The following is a 25,020-nucleotide window of genomic DNA, read 5'->3' on the forward strand; positions in this document are numbered from 1 at the left end:
CTAATTACTTCTTAAATGTAAATTAATAGAATTCAATAAAGTCGTGCATATCTCGTGCAAAAATAAAATAATTTCGTGGAAAGTAATTAATGATTATAATAATGATTATGATAAAAGTTATAATGATATATTTAAATTATTTTTACAAAAAAAAGAATTTTCATCTGTAATTTTTAATAGATCTTTTATGTAACTCTTATTTTTCTTCGAAATAATTTTAATCTAAATTCCTGTTTTGTAAACGACACCTTCTACATTCTTGCAATCTACAATCTACAAACAAAGTATTGTACTTTTAAATTTTTCCAAGAATAATTTTCCTTCTTTCTATTTATAGTCATTTTACATTCTTCAAAATTATTTATTTGATTTGCGATAATATTTTCGATTTTCGCAGGAGAAGCAAGTAATTTTCAATAATCTCTGTGCCCGTGTTTCTCGATCAAAAACGAGCTATGGATTTTAAATATTTATTATCTGTAATAAAATAAAGATTAAGCATATATCGTAAAAAGGAAACTAATTACTTGTAAAAGTAATGTATTTATAAAAGGATATTTTAAAAAATAAGTCCTTATTTAAATATTTTGTAAAAGAAAAATGAATTTGATGTATTTATATAGAAATAGGATGAATATTAAAAGTGTAATTCTTTAAAATATTCCAAGATTCGAAATAATTTTTAAAGAAATATTTTTAGTAAAAATTCTTACTTAGAAATATCGAATTTCAGATCAAAGGAAAAGATTTGAAATCTTTTAAATATCAATGAGAAATTTAATTTATAAATATCTGAATAAAGAATAAAAAAAATAATGCAGTTTTGAATTATACAAATGATAAAAGATAAAGTTGTATTTGATATGCAAAAAAGATAAAAGATAAAACAACAATGCAATGAATACACATATATCATGATGAAGAAACAGAAGAGATATAATAATAAATACTTAAATGACTCAAAAATATCATCATATCAGATATAAATTGTTTGGAAAATAAAAATTGATATGATATATTCATTTGATTTATTTTAATACACGATTAAAAGGAGATACTTGTGTTTTAAAGAATTCGTTCTTTTTACAATGATCGCATTAAAGTTTCTGCACGAGATATCGCGTGTCGTGGCATGAAATATCCACATTTTGTATGTACATGCACTTACACTATGTCAGATCGATTAATTAGAATCGCATATGTTTATTTTAGACTTGCTTTAATAAATGGCGTAGAGATATACACGTGTCTTTGCTTTATGCTAAGGAATCAATTATGTTATGCTTCAGATACTTTATATGCTTTTGGTTTTCACAATCGATATATTATTCTTCAAGAAAATTGAATAACAAAATTCGTAACAAGAACATTTTTAATTAATTATCAATTATGAAGACACTTTTATTTCATGATTTTTGATTATATATTGTTCTTTTGTATCATGTAATACATATATTCCTTCTAATAATAATGTACAATATTAATATTGTTAAAATTTAAATTAAACATCTTTAAATATTTTTCTGTTCTCTTGAAAAAAAATTGAAGAAAATTGGCAAGCATTGCTTTTTATATGAAAAATATTTGAATATTTTTTTATTCTGTAGTAAAATATTAAAATTCAATTTTTAATAAAATTTTTTGAATATGTAGAGATATAATGGGTAAATACATACTTCATATATGAAGTATTACTTAAGAGAATTAATGTTCAGTATGCTTTTCAATTTTTAAATATAACTTTGATAATGATTCGAAAAAGAATACAATTTTAAATTACAAAATATTCAGAATTCAATACTTTATTATTCTGTATTGAAAAGAATTAAAATTGTATTTAAAACATAAAAAGATTTTCTGTATTGATATCTTTCTCTCAAAGAAATTTCATATAAATTTTCCTTTTTAATCTTCAATGCTTGAAGCAAATATATATAAAATTCATATATAATACATAAGAACATAATCTTAAAACACATAAAAATTTAATCCATGTATCCATGTAAATTTAATCCATCTTACTTTATTTATCAAAAAAAAAATCCAATTTCTTTTAAAACAATTAAACTAATTTTTTAATAATAATACAATAAACATGTTATATATAAAACTCAACAACAAGAAATTAAAAACACAAAGAAAAAAGAGAAAATAAATAAAGTCGAAGAATCCTTTTTTTAATCATTCCCTTTCAAAACATGCCTTCAGATTTAACAATTATCCTCAGATTTTTATTTTTTCCCAAAATGATCTATATTCCTTTTCTCAAATTCTACAAAGAAAGAAAGAAATGAATTCCTAATATATCCTGAATATCAAACGCGATGAAATTCTGCGAAGAAAAAACTAATTCTCGCTGGATATTTATCGAGATAAGATGACGATCTTTAAACTATGTGAACAATCCTTGAATGCATATGGCCACGGATAGCTCGGATCAAGCCAAGAATAATATTACAGAATATCTGCAGAAGCATTACGAAATATTGATCGTTTATCCTGAACGTCCTCAATATATAATTTAACAGCATACACCGCGGTACGATCGAGTATTACGCGTTGATGCTTGTCACGTTACCGAGATTTACGCGGTGGATGCATGGATAATGTTTCTAAAATTTGTAAATGCTTGCTAATAGATGTGAAATCGATCCACGTGCTCTTATTGGATAGATATCCATCGAATGTTCGATTAATTTACGTGTGAAAAGGGCAGGATAGTTGAGATAAGATCTATACAGGATGAAAAAAAAAATTTGTAATTTATAGGGTGTAGAAGAGGATATTGATAACATTTATCGCTTGAACTTTGACTTGGAAAGATGGATAGAAAATTTGTTGATTTATTTTTTGATAAGCAGAATTGAAAAATATAAATTGTAATATGAGGATATTATACATAATTATAAATTTATTAAGTTTATTTTTTTAATGTGATTTAGATCTTGTAAATTTTAGGATGATCAAATAAATATTTAACATCTTATTATCTTATTGTTAAAAAATTTTTACTTACTTAAAAAATCATAGAAATTATTATTAATATACATACATTAATTATCTTAAATGATTAATTAATCAATAATTTAGAATTATATTATCTTCAAAAATCTTTCATGAAAAAATCGAGATTATTATATTTATTTTAGTTATTATAGTATTCTTTAAAGTTTAGAGTTACTTTAAAGAATTGATTAATTAATTAATTTAATTGAGATTGATTGATAAAAACTGAATTATTATTGTATTAGTAGTATTATATAATTGATTAATTTAAATTAATTGATACAACAATTTATTTTAAATTATTACTAAAATTATTACTATTCTTAATTATTACTATTATTAGCTTAATTATTATTATTACTATTATTACTATTATTAGCTTAAATTATTACTATTCTTTGCTATCTAAGAAGATTCTTATAAAAAAATTATCAAAATGAATAAAATTAATTATATTCTATAGTTTTTTATTTATAACAGTAAACTGATAATAATAAAGATACAATAAAAAAATTTACAGCAGTATATATTCAAAGAATAGCAAAAAAAGAAATGATCCTAAATTTTTAGCATGTAACAAACGATCAGTTTTACAATAAGATTTGATAAAATTATTGTGATCGTGATTCATGAGTGACATTTTAACAGAAAGAAAAACATGAGATACTAGATTTTATTGGAATTTTTTATTGAAACATTCTTGCGAACTGTTGGCAAGCGTAGGCCTGATTTATATTAATAGAATGATATTTTATTTTAATAGAATAGAATATGACGAAATCATATTCCACGTTATTGCAGAAGAACTTACTTTATTTCTTGGAATTAAAATATAACGTGATATACTTGATACTAAAAAGATCAAACAAAAATTAATTTTTATAAATGAAATTTAATAAAATAGAATTATTTCTTATTTTATACATTTTTCTATTATTAGAATTTTTCTATTATTAAATATATATTATTATGAATATGTATTATGTACACATATAAATAAAATCTCTAATAGTTTAGAAAATAAAATATATAAATTGAAATGTTATATTTTCAGAAGTATATTTTAAGAATTGAATACATTTGAATACCACAAAAAAAAACTTTAATGTCATATAACTTTATAATTTTTACAAGAAGACATTAAATATCTATATTAAATATAGATTTGTAAAGTTATTATAGATTTACCTTTTGAACATTAAATTCTAAATAACATTATGATATAATTATACATTATTTTATTATAAAGTATTTCTCATAATACTAACAATAAGTTTCTTCAAAATATAATATGTAAAAAAAAAATTGTTTTAGACAACATTTCAACATATTATTGTTTCATGTAGAAATTGTGTATTATTCTCATATAATTCCTCTTTAAACATCATAAACAAGGATTATATTTTGCTTTCCATTACTACGAATTCATCGTTACTATATATAATCGCTAAAGATTGTATTCATATAGAACAATGTAAATAGAGATTTTACTTTACATAACAACATAATAATAATATCGTTAAATTTAATATTAATTTATTCGTAAATCTTAAATATTTTTATATTCTAAAAATTCTAACAAAATTTCGTAACATATTTTAAAAAAGATATGTTGAAAAACGCTGATGTATATTATAATAATTATTTAAACATTGTTTTTTTGAATTGCATAATAAAATATTTCACATTCTATGTAAAAAAAGCTCAAAGCTTCATCAATAAAATGCAGAACAGATATTGGTTTTTGTATCATATAATCCTTTTCATGTCACACTTTATTTAAAATATTTCCTTTCGCGAGACAAAGAATATTAAAAGATTCCCAGATCGAATATATATATATATTAAAATAAAATATTTTATTGAAAAAGATATATATTCAAAATATTATTGGATAAAAGACTTCACGTATGATTTAAATTTTTCTTTCTTTCTTTTTTGTTATATACACGTAGCAAAAACCTACGATAAAATCGTAAATTTATATCGTAATTATGTGCATTTATAATTGTACATAATATTCGAATTTTAATAGAAAGTATTCAAATATTCTATCCTCATTTTCCAATTTTTTTTTTCTTTTTAATTTCTTATCTTTCTAATCTTCTAATTTTTTTACCTGAATAAGATAGTCATTTTTGTTATTACATTTTTGTTGCAAATATAAAATTTGTATAATTTTCTTTTGAACATTAAAATGCTTTAAAGTAAATCTTCATCTAAATGAAGTAAATTCTTGTTGAAAAATATCTCGTCATTCCTAACAGCAATGCATACTCATAGGGCAAAAGAGGAGAACATCGATCAGAAAAAGTAAATCTCTGTACAAGTAAAGTCGCTTAAATTACTGCCATGTAAGAAAAATTGAAAATATACAGAATTATTGTTCAACTTACGCAAAAATGATTTAAAATAAAATTCCAGTCACGATAATATTTAATTTTTAGAAGCACAAATGAAAAATGTAAAACTTTTATAATTTACCAATTTTAGAAATTTTCAAATTTCGAAGTTTAAAATAAAAATTATTGAGAAAGTTTTCAAACTTTCAAATTTCAAAATATAAATTATTTAAAATATAATTATTTGGCAAACAATACGTTTAATTTTTTATTTATCATATATAATTTGATAATAAGCTTATTGTTAATAATCATTATGCATGAAATCTATTTTCACTAAATATTATTTAATGAATTTTATATTATGAGAACAAAATGTAGAATCTGACAAAAATGTTTCATTGGAAAATAAACATGTGTGCAAATTGTTTTATATGGTTCAAAAACTTTTTCAAAATTCGCATATTTTCCAATACGAATGTGTTCTTGTAAATTGCTCATTGAATTACCGAAACCGAGAATACGAAACCTTAATGCTCAATGCGATCTTATTTCAAAGCGAAGCTTTCAAATGAAACAAGGTACTAGAACTACCAAGAAACCTCTCGAAGATGTTGGTGTATAACTCCAGAAACTTTTCAACTCATGCCTGTTTCGAACAGAATGCATAAACTAGGGATTGAAGAATGCGTTTTAACAGCAAAAATATAAAAATTTTTCACGATAGTCACGTTACAAGAATTTATATGAAAAACTTTTAATTTTTGAAAATATAACTAGATTATTAAAAAAGCATATAAGGAAGCATATCGAGTACAAAGTGTAAAAAAATATTCATTTTGAACATAAAGGAATGTAGGAATTATATTTATTACGATAATTAGTTTCTTTTTATTGAAAATAAAGGAGGGAAGAATTTCTACTTGATGATTTTTTTAATAAATTATATACTAACGAGATAAAATTTAAATAAAAATTTGAATAAAGTGCAAAATTTAAAAAATTTATACACGGTAAAAAAGTAAGATTGATTTGAATGATATTTTATTTTTAATTTTAGACAAAAGTAAAATATTTCGTTATAATTAAAAAGGTTTTCAACATTTATGTCAACTTTTGAATAAAATCGAAAGTGAGAAAATTCTAAGAATAAAGTTTATCAATTATACTAAAAGTGTAACATATATATATATATATATATATATATATATATATACGTTAATTTGCTTCTTCACTTTAATTTAATTAGAGTTTATCTCAAGCCTAATGCACACTTTTCACTTTTTCGAGAAGTCGTAATTAAATGAATAAAAATAGATAATGAAATTATTTTGATAAGATGAGCATAATTTACAGTATTTTCACTTATTTTCATTTTGGTTTTCAAAATTATAACAAAACTCTGAATATGATTCAGTTATCAAAGCATGCATTAAATATAAAAATATGATATAGAAGAAAAAATTAATAACCTTGAATTTCTTGTATAAAAAATATCATTCTAATAGCGAATAAAAGTCATAAAAATTTATGTTAAATGTAAAAAATAAATAATTTTTGAATATTTTTTCATAAATGAAACACTTATTTTACATTTGATATAAAAATATAATAAATATAATATAATATATTATAGAAGTAATATAATTAATTAAACTAAATAAATTAATAACTAATAATTATATTAAAATAAAATAATTATATAATAAAATTATTAAACTGAAAGCAATTATTTATTAATCAATGAATATTACGAATTTTATACGTGATTAATGAAAATAAATATTAATTTATTTATACAAATTAATTTATAATTATCTTATATTTATATATTATAATTTTATAGATAATCATCAAATGATTAAATTACCAATTAATTTAAATAATAATATGAATATTAAACTTACCAGTTAAAAAAGCATCAGAGAAAAAGTATTTGAATAAATGCAATTCACAAAAAGGGTATGAAAAAATAAAATTGAAAAATATATACAAAATTGAAAAATATATACAAACGCAAAAAATTACACAAATTATACGACATGATATGGTAGGTACATGAAAAGGATTGAAATATTAGAAAAGAGAAGTACTTTCGTTACTTATATAGATGTGTCGATTTTTTAAATCGCCTTCGATTTCGATAGAATTTTATCGTGTACGAAATTAAACTGTCGAGGATAGTTTACCAATAGAAATTTCCATTTCCTCTCTTTACTCGAATTCAATTATTTTTTTCACCATTTTATTCAACGTTTTCCATGAATGACATGTTGATATCGAGAAATTTTTCAAAGAGAAAAAATTTTTAATCACTTGAACATTATAAATTATATTGTAAAATTATACGAATTTCTTCAAGTTTAGAAGACAATTTAATTAATCTGAAAATTATATCAACTCATTTGGAAATAAATTTATGAATAAATTTAATAATTTAATATATAAAATTATCTTAATTTTAATATTAATTTAATTATAATTTTAATATTTTTATGCATTTATACATATTATTTGCTTAATCTTATCATATAATTTTATATTATAATTTATTGATTATATTATTGATTTTATTATTAAACTATCAATATAGAAAATAAAAAAGAGGCAAATTGTATAGAAATTTCAAATATTTATTCAATTAAATGCATTAATCAATATAACCCTTTTAATAAAAATTATCAAATAAACACTTTCCAAAAATTTATAGAAAATTTAAAATAAAAAAAAAAATGAAATGAAATGAAAATTTGAAATGAAATACTAAATTGTAATGACTTTTATCTCAATTAAAAAAGTTATACATATACAAATTTAAATTGTCAAAAATTGTGTATTACATGAATTTCGAAAATATAAAAGTTATCAGAGTGCGAATTGTTTTAACCGATTACAAAGTACTAGATGTAAATTCATTCGGCTTAATACGGATTCTGCTAATATACTTGCTCTTCTTTGTAGATTAGAATTAAAATGTTGGTGTTCCGGATGAAAATCGAATTTACTCAGGAAGCTTAACCGCAATCGAGATGATTCGAGTTGTTTTAACGATACGCCGGAATCCAATAACAGTAGATCAATATCCGTGAAAAAAAGGAAAATATTAAGAAAATGTAAGAAAATTAATATTGAAAATGTAAGAATATTAAGAAAATGTAAAGATTCTCTATTATTACAATTGAAATTTAAGAAATTTATAGAATATTTATGCAATAATATAAATTTATTAAATTTATGCAATAATCGTAATAAAAAAAATATTCCAGGTATAATAATAGTATATTAACTTATAAAAGACTTTCTGAAATAGTTGAAAATAACTTCTATAAAGAAACAACTTTATTGGAACCAAGAAATTGATATGTTCTCAATTTCCTGAACTGTATTCAGAAAATGGAGAAGCTATACCCTTGAGCATTTCTATTATTTCTAAGAAAATAAATATAACTTGGAAATTTCTGTGCATATAATTTTATACACGATAGAAAAATGTCGAGATATTGAACGAAATCGATTTCGAATTGCGAACATGTAGTTCTTTCAAATTTACTATCATGGAAAACGATATTACGTAAAACATTGTCAAGTTTCGAGAATATTGGAGTAGACATATACACACACACACACACACACATATATATATGTGTGTGTATATATATATATATATATTTTCATAAATTGTAATCCTTCAGACGAACAGTCGAATTCGTAATATTCATTGATCTATAATAAATCCAAGTGGAATTAGACATCATTTAAAAACATATAAATAAATTTGCAAAAATATTTCTGTTCTTGAATAAAAATTTTTAATCTTTCATATAAATGATACTATTTTTCATTTTAAAAGAAAATTATATTTGTTTGATATTAATCAAACGAAATATTATTAAGGAAGCAAATGGAAAATTTAAAGAGTAATTCTAAAAATTAAAACGAACACGATATTTAAAAATGTCAGTTAAAATTCATTTATTTCTACGCAAATATATATTTTTTATATTACATACGTTTTTGTATACCGTGTAAATGGAATAAATATTCGATTATATCTATTTAAAAATTGCGAAATCCATAAAATCGAACAATTAATAAAATCATTATAAGCAATATTTTTTTAAAAATAAAAAAATATCTATCGTAATTTATTTTAAGATTGGATTAAATTCTATTAAAATTAGGAAAATTTTAAACTTATAACTTCAAAGATAATGCTTTTTGATTATTACGAAAGATTATTAGAAGCACGAATTCTTCCCTTTGAAATGCTTTTTGATTCATCTTTTTGATTTGCAATTTCCGAGATATCATCAGGTAAAGAAAAGAGAAATTTTTAACTACTTATTATTTCTATCCTTGTTGCTTTGTTGCTAATCTTTCGTTCGCGCCTCATCTCAATGACCTATCTTAAACTCCAGACGAGCGACAAATGTAATTCCTAGAAGAACGTAGTACGCGTTTCCAAGAAAAAATGTCGTGGATTCATTCATAATATCTATGAAAACTTTAAGTTTTTATATCTCAGTAACGGATTGAGATATCGGGATAAAATAAAATATGATTTCAAGATTATGATTGTCTCTAGTTTTTTAGTAGGTTTCTATATCAAATTTTTCAATTTTTTTTTCTACGGGAAAAATCGAAATTTTGTTTGGTCACAATGATCTATTTTTGTGAAATAAAGTATAAAGATATAATTTATAATAATATTTTGTGTACATAATATAGTGTATTATAGATCTTTTGTATATATTAATTGAATACGTTTTCAATCTTATATAAAAAGTGTAATAGCAAATAATTTAATTTTACAATAATGAAGCGAGACGAAAATAATTATATAATAGATAAATATATATTATAAATATTATATAAATAAAGAAAAAGTGATGAATACATGAAATATGAAAATGAATTATAAAAAGAATAATGGAATTACATTATATATAATAGGAAAATAAAGTATGAGAAAATTTACCGTTATAATTCTACTTATAATATCATATATTATATATTTATATATTTAATATTATATAATATATTATATTATATATTTCATATTCAAATGATACCATATTTCTTATTATTCTTTTCTATTCTTGTTTCTTTCTTATTTTAATTTCATATAATTTGAACTACATTCATACAAAAGAATTCATAGAAAAGAAAAATATTTTGTAAATAATCACAATGAAAAATTAAATTCAATCAGATAAAAACTTGAAAGTTATTAATTGGAATTTTTTTATTTGAAATATTTGATATAAATGTTTATCGATATATTCATCTAATATAAATTTCAAATTGTTTATAACTTAATAAATAATAACAATAATAATAATAATAATAAGCACATGTCAACTTTCCTATTTCATGAATATATTAACTACAATATATCCTCTACATCTTCTTTTAAAATTTAAAATATTCAAATTGTTAAAATAAAAACAATATACTGTAAATATTTATTTTATTTAAAGAAAAAAAATATAAATGAATAAACGAAATGGATTGACGAAGAGACTAGAAAAAGATAAAGTAATCGAAATATCTTGTGAAAAAGATAAATTCAAGTAGATTCGAATTATATGGATAAAAGCCACGAAAAGAAAGAGTATAAAATTGATTGGATGATATGTTGATATATATATATATACAAGATATATGTGTATACATTGATGAAATGAAAAAAAAAAACGTAACGTGATCATTTGCCATTATTTATTCTAGATTTATTATTTGATACAAGAAAAAACGATTGATATATGTTGATTATAAGGAAACAAGAAAATAGAACATCGTGATAAAAAAGCGGATAGTGTGTGAAAAATTTATTTCCATTTAAGAAAAATGCCAATATTGTTTATTTTACGTTTTTCTCAGTTACTTTTTAATAAGGAATATTCGTGTCTAATACTGAGCAAATAAATGTCTGCAATTTAAAATAATTGAGAATGATTTTTTTGAATTCAATGTACATAAACATGAAATTGTGTTTATTTTTTCTTTTTTTCAATTTTCGTTTTCATTTCATTGAAAAATTAAATAAATATACATTTTTTTTCAAAATTCTTTGATTTTTAATAAATCATGAAAATTCAATTTTATTGAATTTTATTAAATGAAAAATAATGTTATTATTATCATTACATACAGTAAAAATATATGCACACATCATTATTTTTAATAAAATATTTTTTTATCATGATTTATTTTATTTTCATAATATAAAATTCTTATTATTATATCATATGAAAGTATTAATAAATAATAAGTGAAATATAATATATATTATAATAAATACAATAATGTACAAATACTTAATAATCAGTTTGAAGGAAAAATATTTACAATTAGAATAATTTCAAATGTATACATAATACATAATTAGATTATACATAAGAATTATATATACATACAGATTATACATAAGAAATTAAAAATAAATCTTTAAAATGTATGAAAAATGAAAATTATTAAAATTGAAATGGATTTACTTTGACTGTACTTGTCTTTTATCTTTTTATATTTATTTTTTTGTTCTAAATAATTTTATCTCTATTTTTCCATTTTCGTTGAAAAGATTAAAAAATTTTGAGAAAAAAAAAGAAAGAGAGAGAGAGAAAGAGAGAGAGAATAATATACTTTCATTAATTACAAGATATTAAAATATTATAATCGATAATACGAAATATTAGATACAAATTAATTTTAATACGAATTATTACAGATTAATATCACGGAATGAGATATTTGTTTATTATTGATAAAATTTAATTCAAAATCTTTAATAGAAATAACGTTGAAAAGCAAAATGATGAATCTGAAATCATTACTTTAAATTATCTACTATTTTAAATATCTGCTACTTTAAATTTACATATTATTCCAATTATTTCAATTTGTGTAAATATCTTATGATTGAATTTAATTTGAAATAAACACTGAAATAAAAATTTCTTTTATTTTTAAGTAATTTTTTTTTTTGAAATATCACTTCATGATTTTTTCCTTTTTTTAAAAAGAAAAAATAATAAAATAATATATAATAAATATTTAATCATATACTTACATTACATTTTTAATCATACTGTTTTAAAAAAAAATAATATTGTTCGTTTTTAATCATTGCTTCTTTTTTTTATTTTTCCCTCTTCTTAAAAAGAAAAAAATAAATGAAATAAAAATAATTGATTCATCCAATTGCAAAAGCACAAATATTTTTCCTTTTTTGATAAAATTCTTTACTGTCTAGCTTCACTTAATTAGTTTTCATTCTGTATAAATAATCTGCATTAATAATATTGAAATTTCTTTACCGATCTACGCTTTTAATTTATAATTTGAAAAAAATTTTAAGATATTTATTAATCATTATTATTTATCAATAATATTACGTTACAGAATCTCAGGATTAATTGAATAAAATGTTTGAAACATTTTATAATATCAATAAATATTTCAAGAAAAAAAATTCAACAATAAAATTGCTTTGACTGTCGATGAAAATGAAAAGGTCAATTAATTTTCTTTTAATTATTATTTGACCCAGTGCTTTTTAATAATTTTATCAATTTATTTATAATTGTATAATAATGAAATATCCTACAATACTTTTATTTTCTCTCATGATATATGAAACAATATTTTTAGTAAAGATAAAGTATTAAATCATATTTTTAAAAAATGAATAAAGATCTAATAAATAAAAAAAAATACTAAAGCTTCGTTATATCAAATAATGAAAATAACAATATAAAAGTTTATAAATATTTACACCGAGATAGATATTAAGCTTTAATATTTCTTATTTGCAATAGATATTAAACACTCATATTTTGTGCATCTATATGCAGACATCTAAAAATAAATAAATATATATTATAATAAAAAATGAAATGAATAATATGTAATAAAATAAATATTACAATAATTACAACTAAAAATATTTTTGTTGATTTTTCAAATTATGAATCTGTTATTTCAATACAATCATTATATAGAAAATATCGAAGAAGTAAAAACTAACAGTCATATAATTTATATAGTTACACTATATATTTTAGTAAAAAATGCAATTAAAAAAGCAATGGAGATTTCGAACGACGAATCCTAATAGGATTTTATAATAGGAATCAATGTCGAACTCGTTATTTTCCAATTCATTGACTGCGCAAATATTTGCTAAATAAATTTTCAACGATGTCAATCAAATTATGGCATTCTGATAAGATAAAAATCGACTGTGTTCTATTATATTAAATTCACAGAATAAGTATATATGTATCTTTTAAATTGTATGTAAAAAAAGATTTGATTCCACATTTAAAAATAAATCGAAAAAAAGAAATAAAATTTATTCGTTTAAAAGCTAGTTTTAGTTTTATGAGATGGTAAGACAAAGATATCCCATTTTATTTCTGTCTTACTTTATCTAATGCAAACTTAAATTGCTATAACTTAATAAATAAATTATATTTGTATATTTATATTTATATTATCCTGTATACATAATGAAATAAATTATAAATTAATAAATTAATTTTTCATTCGATATGAGAATACAATAAACAAAAATCCATAATTGCATTAGAATGAAATGAGATGAAGCTTCAGAGATCAAATTTCTAAAATTTCAAGGAGAAAAGATTTAATGAAATATCTCATTTATGTTATCTGTTTATCATTTATGGCAAATTTTGACATTGATGGATCTATAGAGGGTCGATTCAATTTTTCACAAATCTGTCACTTCCTATCATAGCACAGACCTGTTTCCGTACTATTACATCGCAAAAAGATTTTTTTTCATAAATTAATTTCTAATGTTTCTTAATATTAATAAGATAAAATTTATTGTGTATACAAATTATATATATTATATATAATATATATAATATATATAATATATTATATATTATATATTTAATTATATATTTAATTATATAATATTTAATAATATAATATTATATATTTATTATATATTTTTATATAATTATATATATTATATATAATATTGTGTATACAAATTAAATATAATTTATACATTTAATTATATGAAGTTGAGCTATTTATTATGAATATATCAATTAAGTTTTTATAATGAGATTAAATGAATTATACGATTTAAATTCTGAGCTGGATATAAAAAGATGTAATTATATATATAAGATGTACTTTAAAAAACATTTAATATATATAATTATAAAAATATAGATTTGATTATGTATGTGATTATGTATGTATGATTATGTATATGATTTTATATATTATGTAAAAATTAGATGTGTAAATTGTAATGTAATATTTGTATTGTAATATTATATAAAATTTTAAAATTTTACGTGTCGTTCAAATAAAAAGATTCTTTTTTTTAAAGATTTATTATTAATAAAAAAAGTTATTAGTTATCAGTCAAAATTGCAGAAAGCACATTAAAAATTAACAATTAATAAATGAAAAATTAATAATACTTATAAAATAGAATTAAACTAATCATAATTGATGAACATTTTACTGAAATTTTTCATGTGAAATAAAATCAATATTTTATTTCACATACGATACAAAATTTAATATAAAAAATAAAAGTATCTCTTGCTGTTGATAACATTTTTTCATCTATATTATTTCAAACGTAAATTTTCTATTATTCTATTTTGATTATTTTAGTTTTTTATTTGTAGGGAATTGAAAAAAATTGAAATAAAAATTGAATTAAAAAATTGAAATAAAAGATATAAATATTATTTTGCAAATCAATTTTATTCAATTTCTTGGATGGATGAATTTTTATATAACATCCAAGTAAGAAGATAATTGTAAATTTTAAATTGAATGAAATAAAAGAGGATTCTAAATATCGTATTCTAAATATTCGTATTCTAAATATTATTTAAATAAAATATCAATACTTTACGCTTTTCAAATAAATAAGAAATTTATATAGCAAAAAAAAATAAAAATCGATTACAAATATTCTTTTAAGTAGATTAAGATTTAGAATAAAACTTTTCCTTTATCTTATATTACAAAATTATTGATATTTCAAAATAAATATATAAAACGACATTCATAAGATAAACGATCAAATGAATAATTTTTGCAAAATAATAATTTTCTTTAATTTCAAATCTATTCCAACAAATTCCTTTATTCAAAATTATTTATTTATTCAAAATTATTAAAATAATTTCTGAAAATAAATATTAAATATAAAATAAAAATTGTGATTTTTCAAGAACATCTCAATATTCAAATATTAAAATTTTAAATATTATCTATATTTATACTATAGATAATTTTCATCCTATATAATATTATCTATATTTGTGTTTATTATACATTCATGAAAGTTTGACAGATATATTCCATAGACATATTTTATTATTTAGAATACTTGGAAATTAAAATCCTTAAAGACAAGTAATAATTGATTTTAAAATCAATTTGTAAAGATATATGCACAAGTTCTAGCAATCGAACAACAAACTCGCGATATACGCAAGTCTGTGGCTTAACAAGCGAACTGACAACAAGAAAGATTGAAGTTGAAATGGCCTTATTTCCATATTTGTACCGTGTATCTCTTGCATACTGAAGAACCTTTAACCTTTCCCTTCGAAGACAAGGAAAGCATGCATGCAATATGTTATCTACCATCTTTATGGAGTGATATTTTACCGCAAAATTCATATAACGAATGTTTAAACATTCTTCGATTCATGTGTTCATAATAGAGAATTTTGTTTTCTATATTGGCAACACATTGATGTATTATTCATATTTTGATGACATTGTTCTATAATAATTCTTTTATTGAATCAAAAATTAATAATATTGTAATTTTATTAAATATAATAATAGAATTTAAAAAAATAAAAATTCTTGAAAGCTTGATGAAGCTATATAATGATTAATTATTAATTTTAACTTTATTAATTTCTAATAATAAAATTTTAAAATATATAAACATATATATAAATTAATAGACCAATGATGATCCAGCTGGAAGAATCTTTTAAACAAAAAAACATTTTAAGTAAATAAATAATATATGAAATGAAACTGACATAAATATTATTCAGTTTTAATAATAATATTTGAACTTTATATTTTTTCTCAATTTAATGTCTAGTGCTTTTAATGCTGAATTATATAATTATATTAAATAATAAAATGATAAAAATAAAATTTACATTTATTATATACTATAATTTCTACGATTTCATAGCAAAATAAGCCATAAGCGAGATAGTTTCTATCTATAGGCAAAGAATTGATCGATTGTTAAACCGGAAGTTAAACATGGATCCTTCAATTGTCAGATTGCTGCTGCTCTATCGAGTGAAATATTCGAGAATTAATCGCTATCGGATGTTTCCAAGACTTAATATTCATAGAGCTATCTATTATATAGAAAAGAAATTGTCAGTTCAAATTTTCCATTCGAATAAAGAATCTTCTCCTCAATGAATAAATTCAACAGACAATCCCATTCTAATTTTTTAAAAGCTAACATTCTAATGAAAAGGGAATGCTTAAGGGATATTAAATGAAATACATATAACATATAAAAAACATACACCTGACAATTTCTAATAAAACGAACATTCTAAAAGATTGATTGTATCTATACTTTTATCTACAAATACCGATTTATCATTACTTCAATCATTCTGATGTAGAACAATCCGAGAGGACTTTGAAAATATCTTTGGTCTATGTACAATCAGTCGCAAAAGTATTCACCTAATATAAGTTAGTAAGCATAAGTTTTTTCAAAAAAACCAAAAATAATTCAATATTATTTTCGTTTCTTAAATATAACTTTATATTAAGATGAAGGAAAAATTTTAAACTTATTAAAATATTTAGAATTTAGTGATCTATTATCCTATTATAAGAAACATTTTCAATTGAAATTATATATAAACAATGATAAAAATTGTAAGATTAATTTCAAAGAGATTTTTAAAATGATATATATACAAATTTTCATTAAAATTTAATTTTTCAAGTTAAATGGATTTCTTTGTATGAAGACTTTTGTGATTGATTGTATACAAGAAACATAAATGTCACGTTAGAATACATTGGCGTTTCCGTTTCTGGATATATAGGAAAGACAAAGTTCTGACCTATCGGATATCACCATCGATAAGCTTATAATCAAGTATCTAGGTTATTGAGAAATATACTAAAAATAAAATAAATCTTTGAATCAAAAATAATCAATGTAAAAATGAATTATTTATTCAATGAAATACAGAAAAAAATTATTATTAAGGATTTTGGTTTGCATGATACACAATCGAAACAAATATTTTTTAAAAACAAGATTTGCAGTTAATCCGATACGATTTTAAAATAACGTTCACACGATTTCATATCTTCACTAAAGATTTTTCAATCTTTTTTTAATCTTTATTTTTCTACTGAATTTAATTTTTTATTTTATATAACAATTTTTATATAATATTTATATAATATTTTTATATAATATTTTTATATAATATTTATTTTAATATAATATAAATATATATTAACCTCTTATATATGAAATTTATATGAAATTTATAACTTGTTAACTTTTATTTTTTATTAATTAAAATAATAAAATATTTAATAAATAAATCACTTAAAAATAATTTATTTCTCAAATAAAATTTCAGAATTAATTTGAAAACAATTTTTTTTTCAAAAAAATTTAATTCAAAACACAGAAGAAGAATGGAATAAAATTTACGATAAAAAAAACTTTAAAGTAATTATTTATTTTCTTCATTTGTTAGTTTTATTAAAATAATAAGAAACATCGGATAAATTTCAATCTTCTCGATGAAATTAAAAAATATTTTTCGATAAACGTGACAATATTTATTTTCAATTTAAGCTATATCGTTTCTATGATATTTTTATGCATGCAAGATATTAAATTTTAATTCAACGAACAATATATGCATTTTAAAATCGTAACAATTGATTCTCTTTAAAAAAAGAATTTTTGCTTTTAATAATATGGATATTTGATAAAACTAAATTATGTACGTAAAATTTTAAAAATTATCCTTATTATCACTTTTTCATCCATTGATTTTTTTCAAATTTACTTTTCAATCAAGCTATTCTTTTTCCTTTTTTTTATTCATATCCGAATAAACTTCATATTTTTATTTTGAATAAATTATTTTTTTTCAAAATTATAGTTTGATCATTCGAAATGTGTGCATGTTTCTTCTTCTTTTTTCTTTTTTTCTTTCTTTACATAGTAAAAATATTTACTATAGGAAAAAAAAAACAAAACAAGTTTTCAATCGTTTTTGTTCGCTACATTTCATTCATGATTTTCGAATGAAAAATTAACCAATTTCGTACAACTTATATATATGTTAAATATTGAATTTATTTGAAGCTGAAATGAATTATTTAAAATTTAAATAATTATTTATAATTTTTTAGTTATTTCTGAAGGTAATTGCAAAATTTAAAAAAATCTTAAAAATAAATTTTGTCCACCTAGAAAGATTTCAACCATGAGTAATTAAATTTATGATTAAATTATTTAAAAAAGATAATAAATAATTAAATGGTAAAACTAATAATGAAATACTTATGTGCATATATAATAATTAAAAAAAATGATATTCCAATTATTATAAATAATTAATATGTTTCTTTCACTGTTAATAATATTTATATGAAATTATCGTTATAAATTAAGGATATAAATAACAAATCAGAAATTAATTATTTATTTATAATACAATGAAATGTCATTCTAAATAAACATTACATGCAATATGATTGATATATTAATATGATATATTCATGTGATAATATATTATTCATTTTGCAATTTATTATATTATAATATAAATTTTTAAAAAAATAAAGTTGTAAAAATTAATTTTGACTTCTTTATAACTCAATTATTTATATATAATTATTATTATTAATAGAAATTATTTTTATTTAAAAAGAAATAAGATCTTCTAATTATTGCATATGCATGTTATTTTTATTACTTTTTATTATTAAATTCGATATTAATATCTCTATATAATATACAATTAACGAATCATTAAATCTTTTCTTTAAACGAATGAAACATTAAAGGAAATCAAATTTCAAATAACCAATTAAAATCATCATTGTTTGCAAATGAGCACAAGTATATGAAATTAACAAAGAAAGTCTTAAATTAAATTTCCAGAATATTATTTCTAGAATATTAAACGAACATCTTGCATTTTAATTATTCAAATTACTTGACCATATAGCAAACCATTCTATTCCATTTACGGATCTCAATTAAAAATGGAATTTCGCTATATCTCCTCTTTTTTTTTTTTCTTTTCTCTTCTTCTAATTCGACATAAATGTCACATCAATAAAATCTTATCGACAACAGAATGTTCTGTTAATCAGGATTTTGTTTGAAAACTGCGTTGAATTTCCAAACTGCGTAGATACGTGTCGATAAAAAGCGAGTGTGAAAAAGACAAGCTATTCGATTTTAACACGATAGAAGATGAAAGAGATTTCCACTCAACGTGGAAAATAGTGAAATAATTGAAAATTCGCGTACAATAATTAATCACGATAGTATATAAGTTTTACCATTCCAGTGAAATTGGAAAGAACAGGAACTTGAACAAATTTAATTAATATTCAATATATTGCCTTTGCTAATCCTTTATGCAAAATATCACGTGTATATCGCGATTTTGATTGTATTTTTATATTTTTATATATATAGATTGTATCTAATTTATTCATCGATGTGTTGATAATTTTTTGCAATTTGAATCTCTAAATATTAGAAGAAATATCTATCTAACAAGTTCAAGAATTTCTTCAATAATTTTAAATTTTATTTAATAATTTAAATATATTAATATTAAATTTATTATTTAAATATATTATTAAAATATATTATATTATTTAAATATATTATATTATATTCATTTTGATTATGATAATCCGTATAATATAAACATATAATGTGCAACACGTGCGATAGTTCATTAAATTGTTTTTCGAGATAACAAAATTCAAAAAGATAAATACCTTTAATTAAAGTGATAAGATCCATATTATCCTCATGTTTCGAAAACGTCTCGATGCCAACTACAATATCAAAAGATATGCAAATATATGTAGATTTCAATTAAAACATTCGGCATTAATCTTTGAAAGCGTGCAAAAGATAAATAATATTCCGATTCGTTTCTTTAATATTAACTCATGAAACATTTTATATATTATAATATTTAATATTTCTTTTGTCTCCTCTTTTGAGGTTTGAAAAATATTTCACGAATATATTAATCTCATCTCAATATCTTATCTCAATATTATATACATCGATTAAATAAAAAAGTTGTGTCAAGCATCGTTTGGCCTTGACGAGTCTTAAACCATTTCTCATTTTAGAAAGGACTTGATTACATACCTAACCTAACCTGTGTACGTAGTCCCAAAACTTTCCAAAAGAGCGTAACCCTATAATTCAGACGAAATTGCTCGTTTCAACTCCTCTCTGTCCGCAAATCGATCCTTAACTTTCTGAATAAATCCTATTTTCAGATCAGAATGCAGCACGAGGGATCACGATGAGCATGAACAACGAAACGAATGGCTTGTTGGATGGTCTGGCGGGCTACAAGTTAAATCTTACGAATCCAGACGATTGCAACTACTTCGGATCCCAGAGCATCTTCTCCACAAGTTGGTTTCGCGGTATCATTTATTTCGTGTATAGCACGGTATTCGTGATTGCGTTAACAGGAAACGGCCTGGTCTGCTACGTGGTGCACAGCAGCCCCCGAATGAAGACCGTCACCAACTTCTTCATCGTGAACCTCGCTCTGGGAGACATCCTGATAGCCTTGTTCTGCGTTCCAACCAGCTCCATTAGTACACTAATACTGCAATATTGGCCATTTGGTCCGGAACTCTGTCCGACCGTTATTTATTTGCAGGTGCGTTTAATGGCCCGCTCTTGTATGTTGGGAAGAAGACAATGGAGAGGAGAAAGATGATTATTAAAGAATGAGTCATTGTGAACGATGATTTTTAAAGCAAGAAAAAAAGATATTTTAATAGAATATTTTATTTATTGATTTTTTTTTCCTTTTTTTAAAACTATTTTATATTTGATTTATAAAATTGTTCTTTATTGTAATTTTATTATTTGATATTAATTACAATTTCTAAATACAATTCCATAATTTTTAAAAGAATACTAGATATCTAGCAATATTTTTAATTCGAAATTTGCAGAAACAAAAAAGAAGCCATAAATTTCTTTCGTCTCTTAAAATTGAAGTCTAGAAAAATTTTGACTGAACGTCTTTTCCAGTACTATAATAAAAACTAAAAGAATATAGGAAAGTTTCTTAGATAAAGATTCTTCCAGATTGAGTCTTGTTCGAAATTCTTTCGTTTTCACGAGGATTGAATCTTTTCTATGAAATATCTTTCGTGAAACTTTCAAACACAAAATGTTTCGTATATTTTTATTTAGTTTTAGTGACCAAACAATCAATCTCTAAATCTAGTCTTAATAAAGAATCATCTCTATAATATGTTTTATAAATAAAAATTAATCAAAGGCAATGAGTGAAATTAAATTATTATTGAAACAATAAAATTTTACATAACGGATGAAAATAAATGAAAAATCAAAATCGGAAAATAAAAATTTTTAAAGTTTAAATAAACATTATTCAATTTTCAAAACTTGTATCAATTGAAAATAAATAGAAATGTAATTATAAATGTAATTTATAATACAATTATATAATTTATAAGTGTAATTACTCATCATCAAGAGACACTAATTATTCATTAATTATTCGTCACTGAAAATATTCAATTATCAAAAAGAATAATTTGTCAAAATTAATTTGTCTAAATGCAGGATGTCATATTCATCAAAAAATAAATAGATAATATATTTAATTATTATTTGACAATTTAATAATATTTAAGTTAAGATATAATAAATTATATTATTTGTATGTGTACAATTTTTAAAAGAAAGTATACTTGTATATCTAATAATGATTCATGTACTAACCAATCATCAATGAAATGTAATTAAAAAGAATCGAATTTAATAATTGATTTATACATTGATTTGTATGAATTTGAATAATTTATGCGAATTTTGATGTTTTTTAAAATTTACGTAAATTTTGTTAGTTATGGAAATTGATAGATTATTCACAGAATGAAATAAATACTTTTAATTCGTAAGAATTTTTTTCTTTTTATATATTAAATTTGTTCTATATTGTTACTAAGAATGAAAAATAAAAATTATCTTTCTTATAGAGGCAGTATAATTTATCAGATTTTTTTTTTTAGATCTTATTAAAGTTTTATAAATACGTCATTCTATCAGATAATATTACGCTAATAATGAAGATTAAAAGAGGTAGAAAATTTATAGGACAATAAAATGATGCGTGCCATTTATATGAAATCGATATCAAGGCAATGAATCACGATAAATTAATAAATTGAGATAACGAAGCGTTTTATATTATTAATTTGAAAAATTCGATTAAATACTAGGAAAGGAAGGAGAAAGTAATTTTGATAAATGGAACATGGAAAGATGAATGGAAGAGATAGTTTCATTAAATAAAATTAAGTATATAGTCAAAATTCATTTATAAGTTTAAGAGGATTAAAAATGATGTGATACAAAATTGAATGAAATAAGAGAAAAATTTAAAAATATTTTAATTTTTATTTCAATTATTATTCCTATTTAATGTTAAATTAATATCATGAAATTATATTTTTCTTTCAATAAAATCAATATTAATTTTGCCAAAAACATTCTTATAAATTATCGAAAAATGAAATCTGTCATTTTGATATTTATTTACTTTTTTAGTTGCTCTAGTATTAACAAATTGAAGAATCACTTACAATGGCTGTCGCCTGTTGCTCTACTTGCTTGAACATAGTTTACTCGATCTATGCTATGTAAATATTTTACGAGATTTAATATTATAATATCATAAAAATCAACAATGAAGAAACGTGAGAAAAAAAGTTGAATAAAAGTACATATTCTCGCAAAAAATAAAAAAAATGATAAATAATAAAATCCTAATTTCATGAATTTTATACATTTCATATATTGTTTTGAAATTTTGGAAAAATAATATTTTTTCTTATCTTGAAATCTTTTAAATTTTTATATTATAAAATTATTCCTCGCTTATTGACCACACAGATTTGTAGATTCGCTGAATTTAATATTACTTAATTAAGAATTTATGCAATTTTTATTTGTATATCTGTATACATATATATGTATGAACAGAATGAAAAACATAATAAATTATCTAGTCAATAAATGCAAATTTAAAAATGGGCTATGAATATAAAACAAATCGAAGTTTTAAATATTTTTTAATTCTTATTCCTATAAAACGAAACAAAGATTCTTATAAAATAAATATTTCTTTTTTTAAGAATATTTTCCCACGATAAATATTTCATTATTATTATTCAATTCAATGAAAGTAAAGTAAATATGTAAATAAAAATTATTATATTGATAATAGAATAATACAATTATATTGATAATAGATAAATACAGTATTAAATGTGTAACTTTGTGTACATAAATGTATAATATTTTTAGTTTTATTAATATTTCAGAAAATTAATAAATATTCAAAACTAAAATTTTAGATACATTCTCTCTCCTCTATCGCTTGCTCAAATTTCGATCAATATAGCTTTTGGAATCCTGCTAATAACTAATTTATAATAAATTGATATAAGTAATTCGATTTTAAGATAATTACAATATTTTTAAAATTTATTTAAAATATTATATAATTATATAAAATTATAATATTATATAATTATAATATTAAAATTATAATATTATATAATTATATAAAATAATATTGACAAAATATTTCATCTTAAAATAAAGTGTAAAATGATCATTATTTTATGAAAATATTACTATACAAAATAAAAATATAAATTATTCAAATACGAAAATTAAAAAAAATTCTTTTCAAAATTCGTCAATATACATATATATGGTGATAATTATTATTTAAAATCAATATTTTATAATCAAGGAATAAATTCTACGAAATAATTTGGGAAGCAAAAATTAATTATTTTTAAGAATTATAATTTCCAATTTGTCGATTTAAATTCTCTCAGAAACTTGATTCGAAAATACGTACGTACGATCGATAAATGCATAAATTTGTTGATAACGCAATCGTTCACGAATTTCGTATTCAGCTATGATTAATAAATAAATAAATCTCACATCGTTTACGCATCAATTATGCATCAAATCAGCTTTATATTTCAAATCATGGATATTCATGTAACTATGTAACGCAGAACGAAAATTTTTTTCGATTTCGAAATTTTATCGGTTCTATTTTTTGATTTCCACTCGAATTGCGTCAAGATAAGTGACAAAGCTTCGTCCAACAAAAGGATATCTCGATATTCCTGCTGATTTTTTCAAATCCTTTCAAAAATGGAAATCAAGTATTGAAATTTGCAAAATTTCTGATCTTTTTTTTTAACAACAAATTCTTTACTAATATTGAAACATATGAAATTAATAAAATTCATTTATTATCTTATCATCTTAAATAAAGAT

At 20.9% G+C, this 25,020-nt stretch overlaps 1 protein-coding gene across 4 annotated transcripts in view; it reads left to right on the forward strand.

Annotated features, from left to right (window-relative positions):
* Positions 1–25,020, forward strand: part of LOC122719638 (RYamide receptor-like) — a 37,390-nt gene that overhangs the window by 4,824 nt on the left and 7,546 nt on the right. For 3 of the 4 annotated variants that reach the window (XM_043945618.1, XM_043945615.1, XM_043945619.1), the window contains exon 2: positions 20,940–21,334. In XM_043945618.1, the coding sequence (XP_043801553.1) occupies positions 20,966–21,334 (369 nt within the window). In that variant the 5' untranslated portion in view covers positions 20,940–20,965. The remainder of the gene's footprint in view (positions 1–20,939; positions 21,335–25,020) is intronic. The other variant, XM_043945620.1, reaches the window with a different exon arrangement.

Source organism: Apis laboriosa, unplaced genomic scaffold (assembly GCF_014066325.1).
Source record: "Apis laboriosa isolate Shangri-la unplaced genomic scaffold, ASM1406632v1 scaffold91_cov154, whole genome shotgun sequence".
NCBI classification, from domain to species: Eukaryota; Metazoa; Arthropoda; class Insecta; order Hymenoptera; family Apidae; genus Apis; species Apis laboriosa.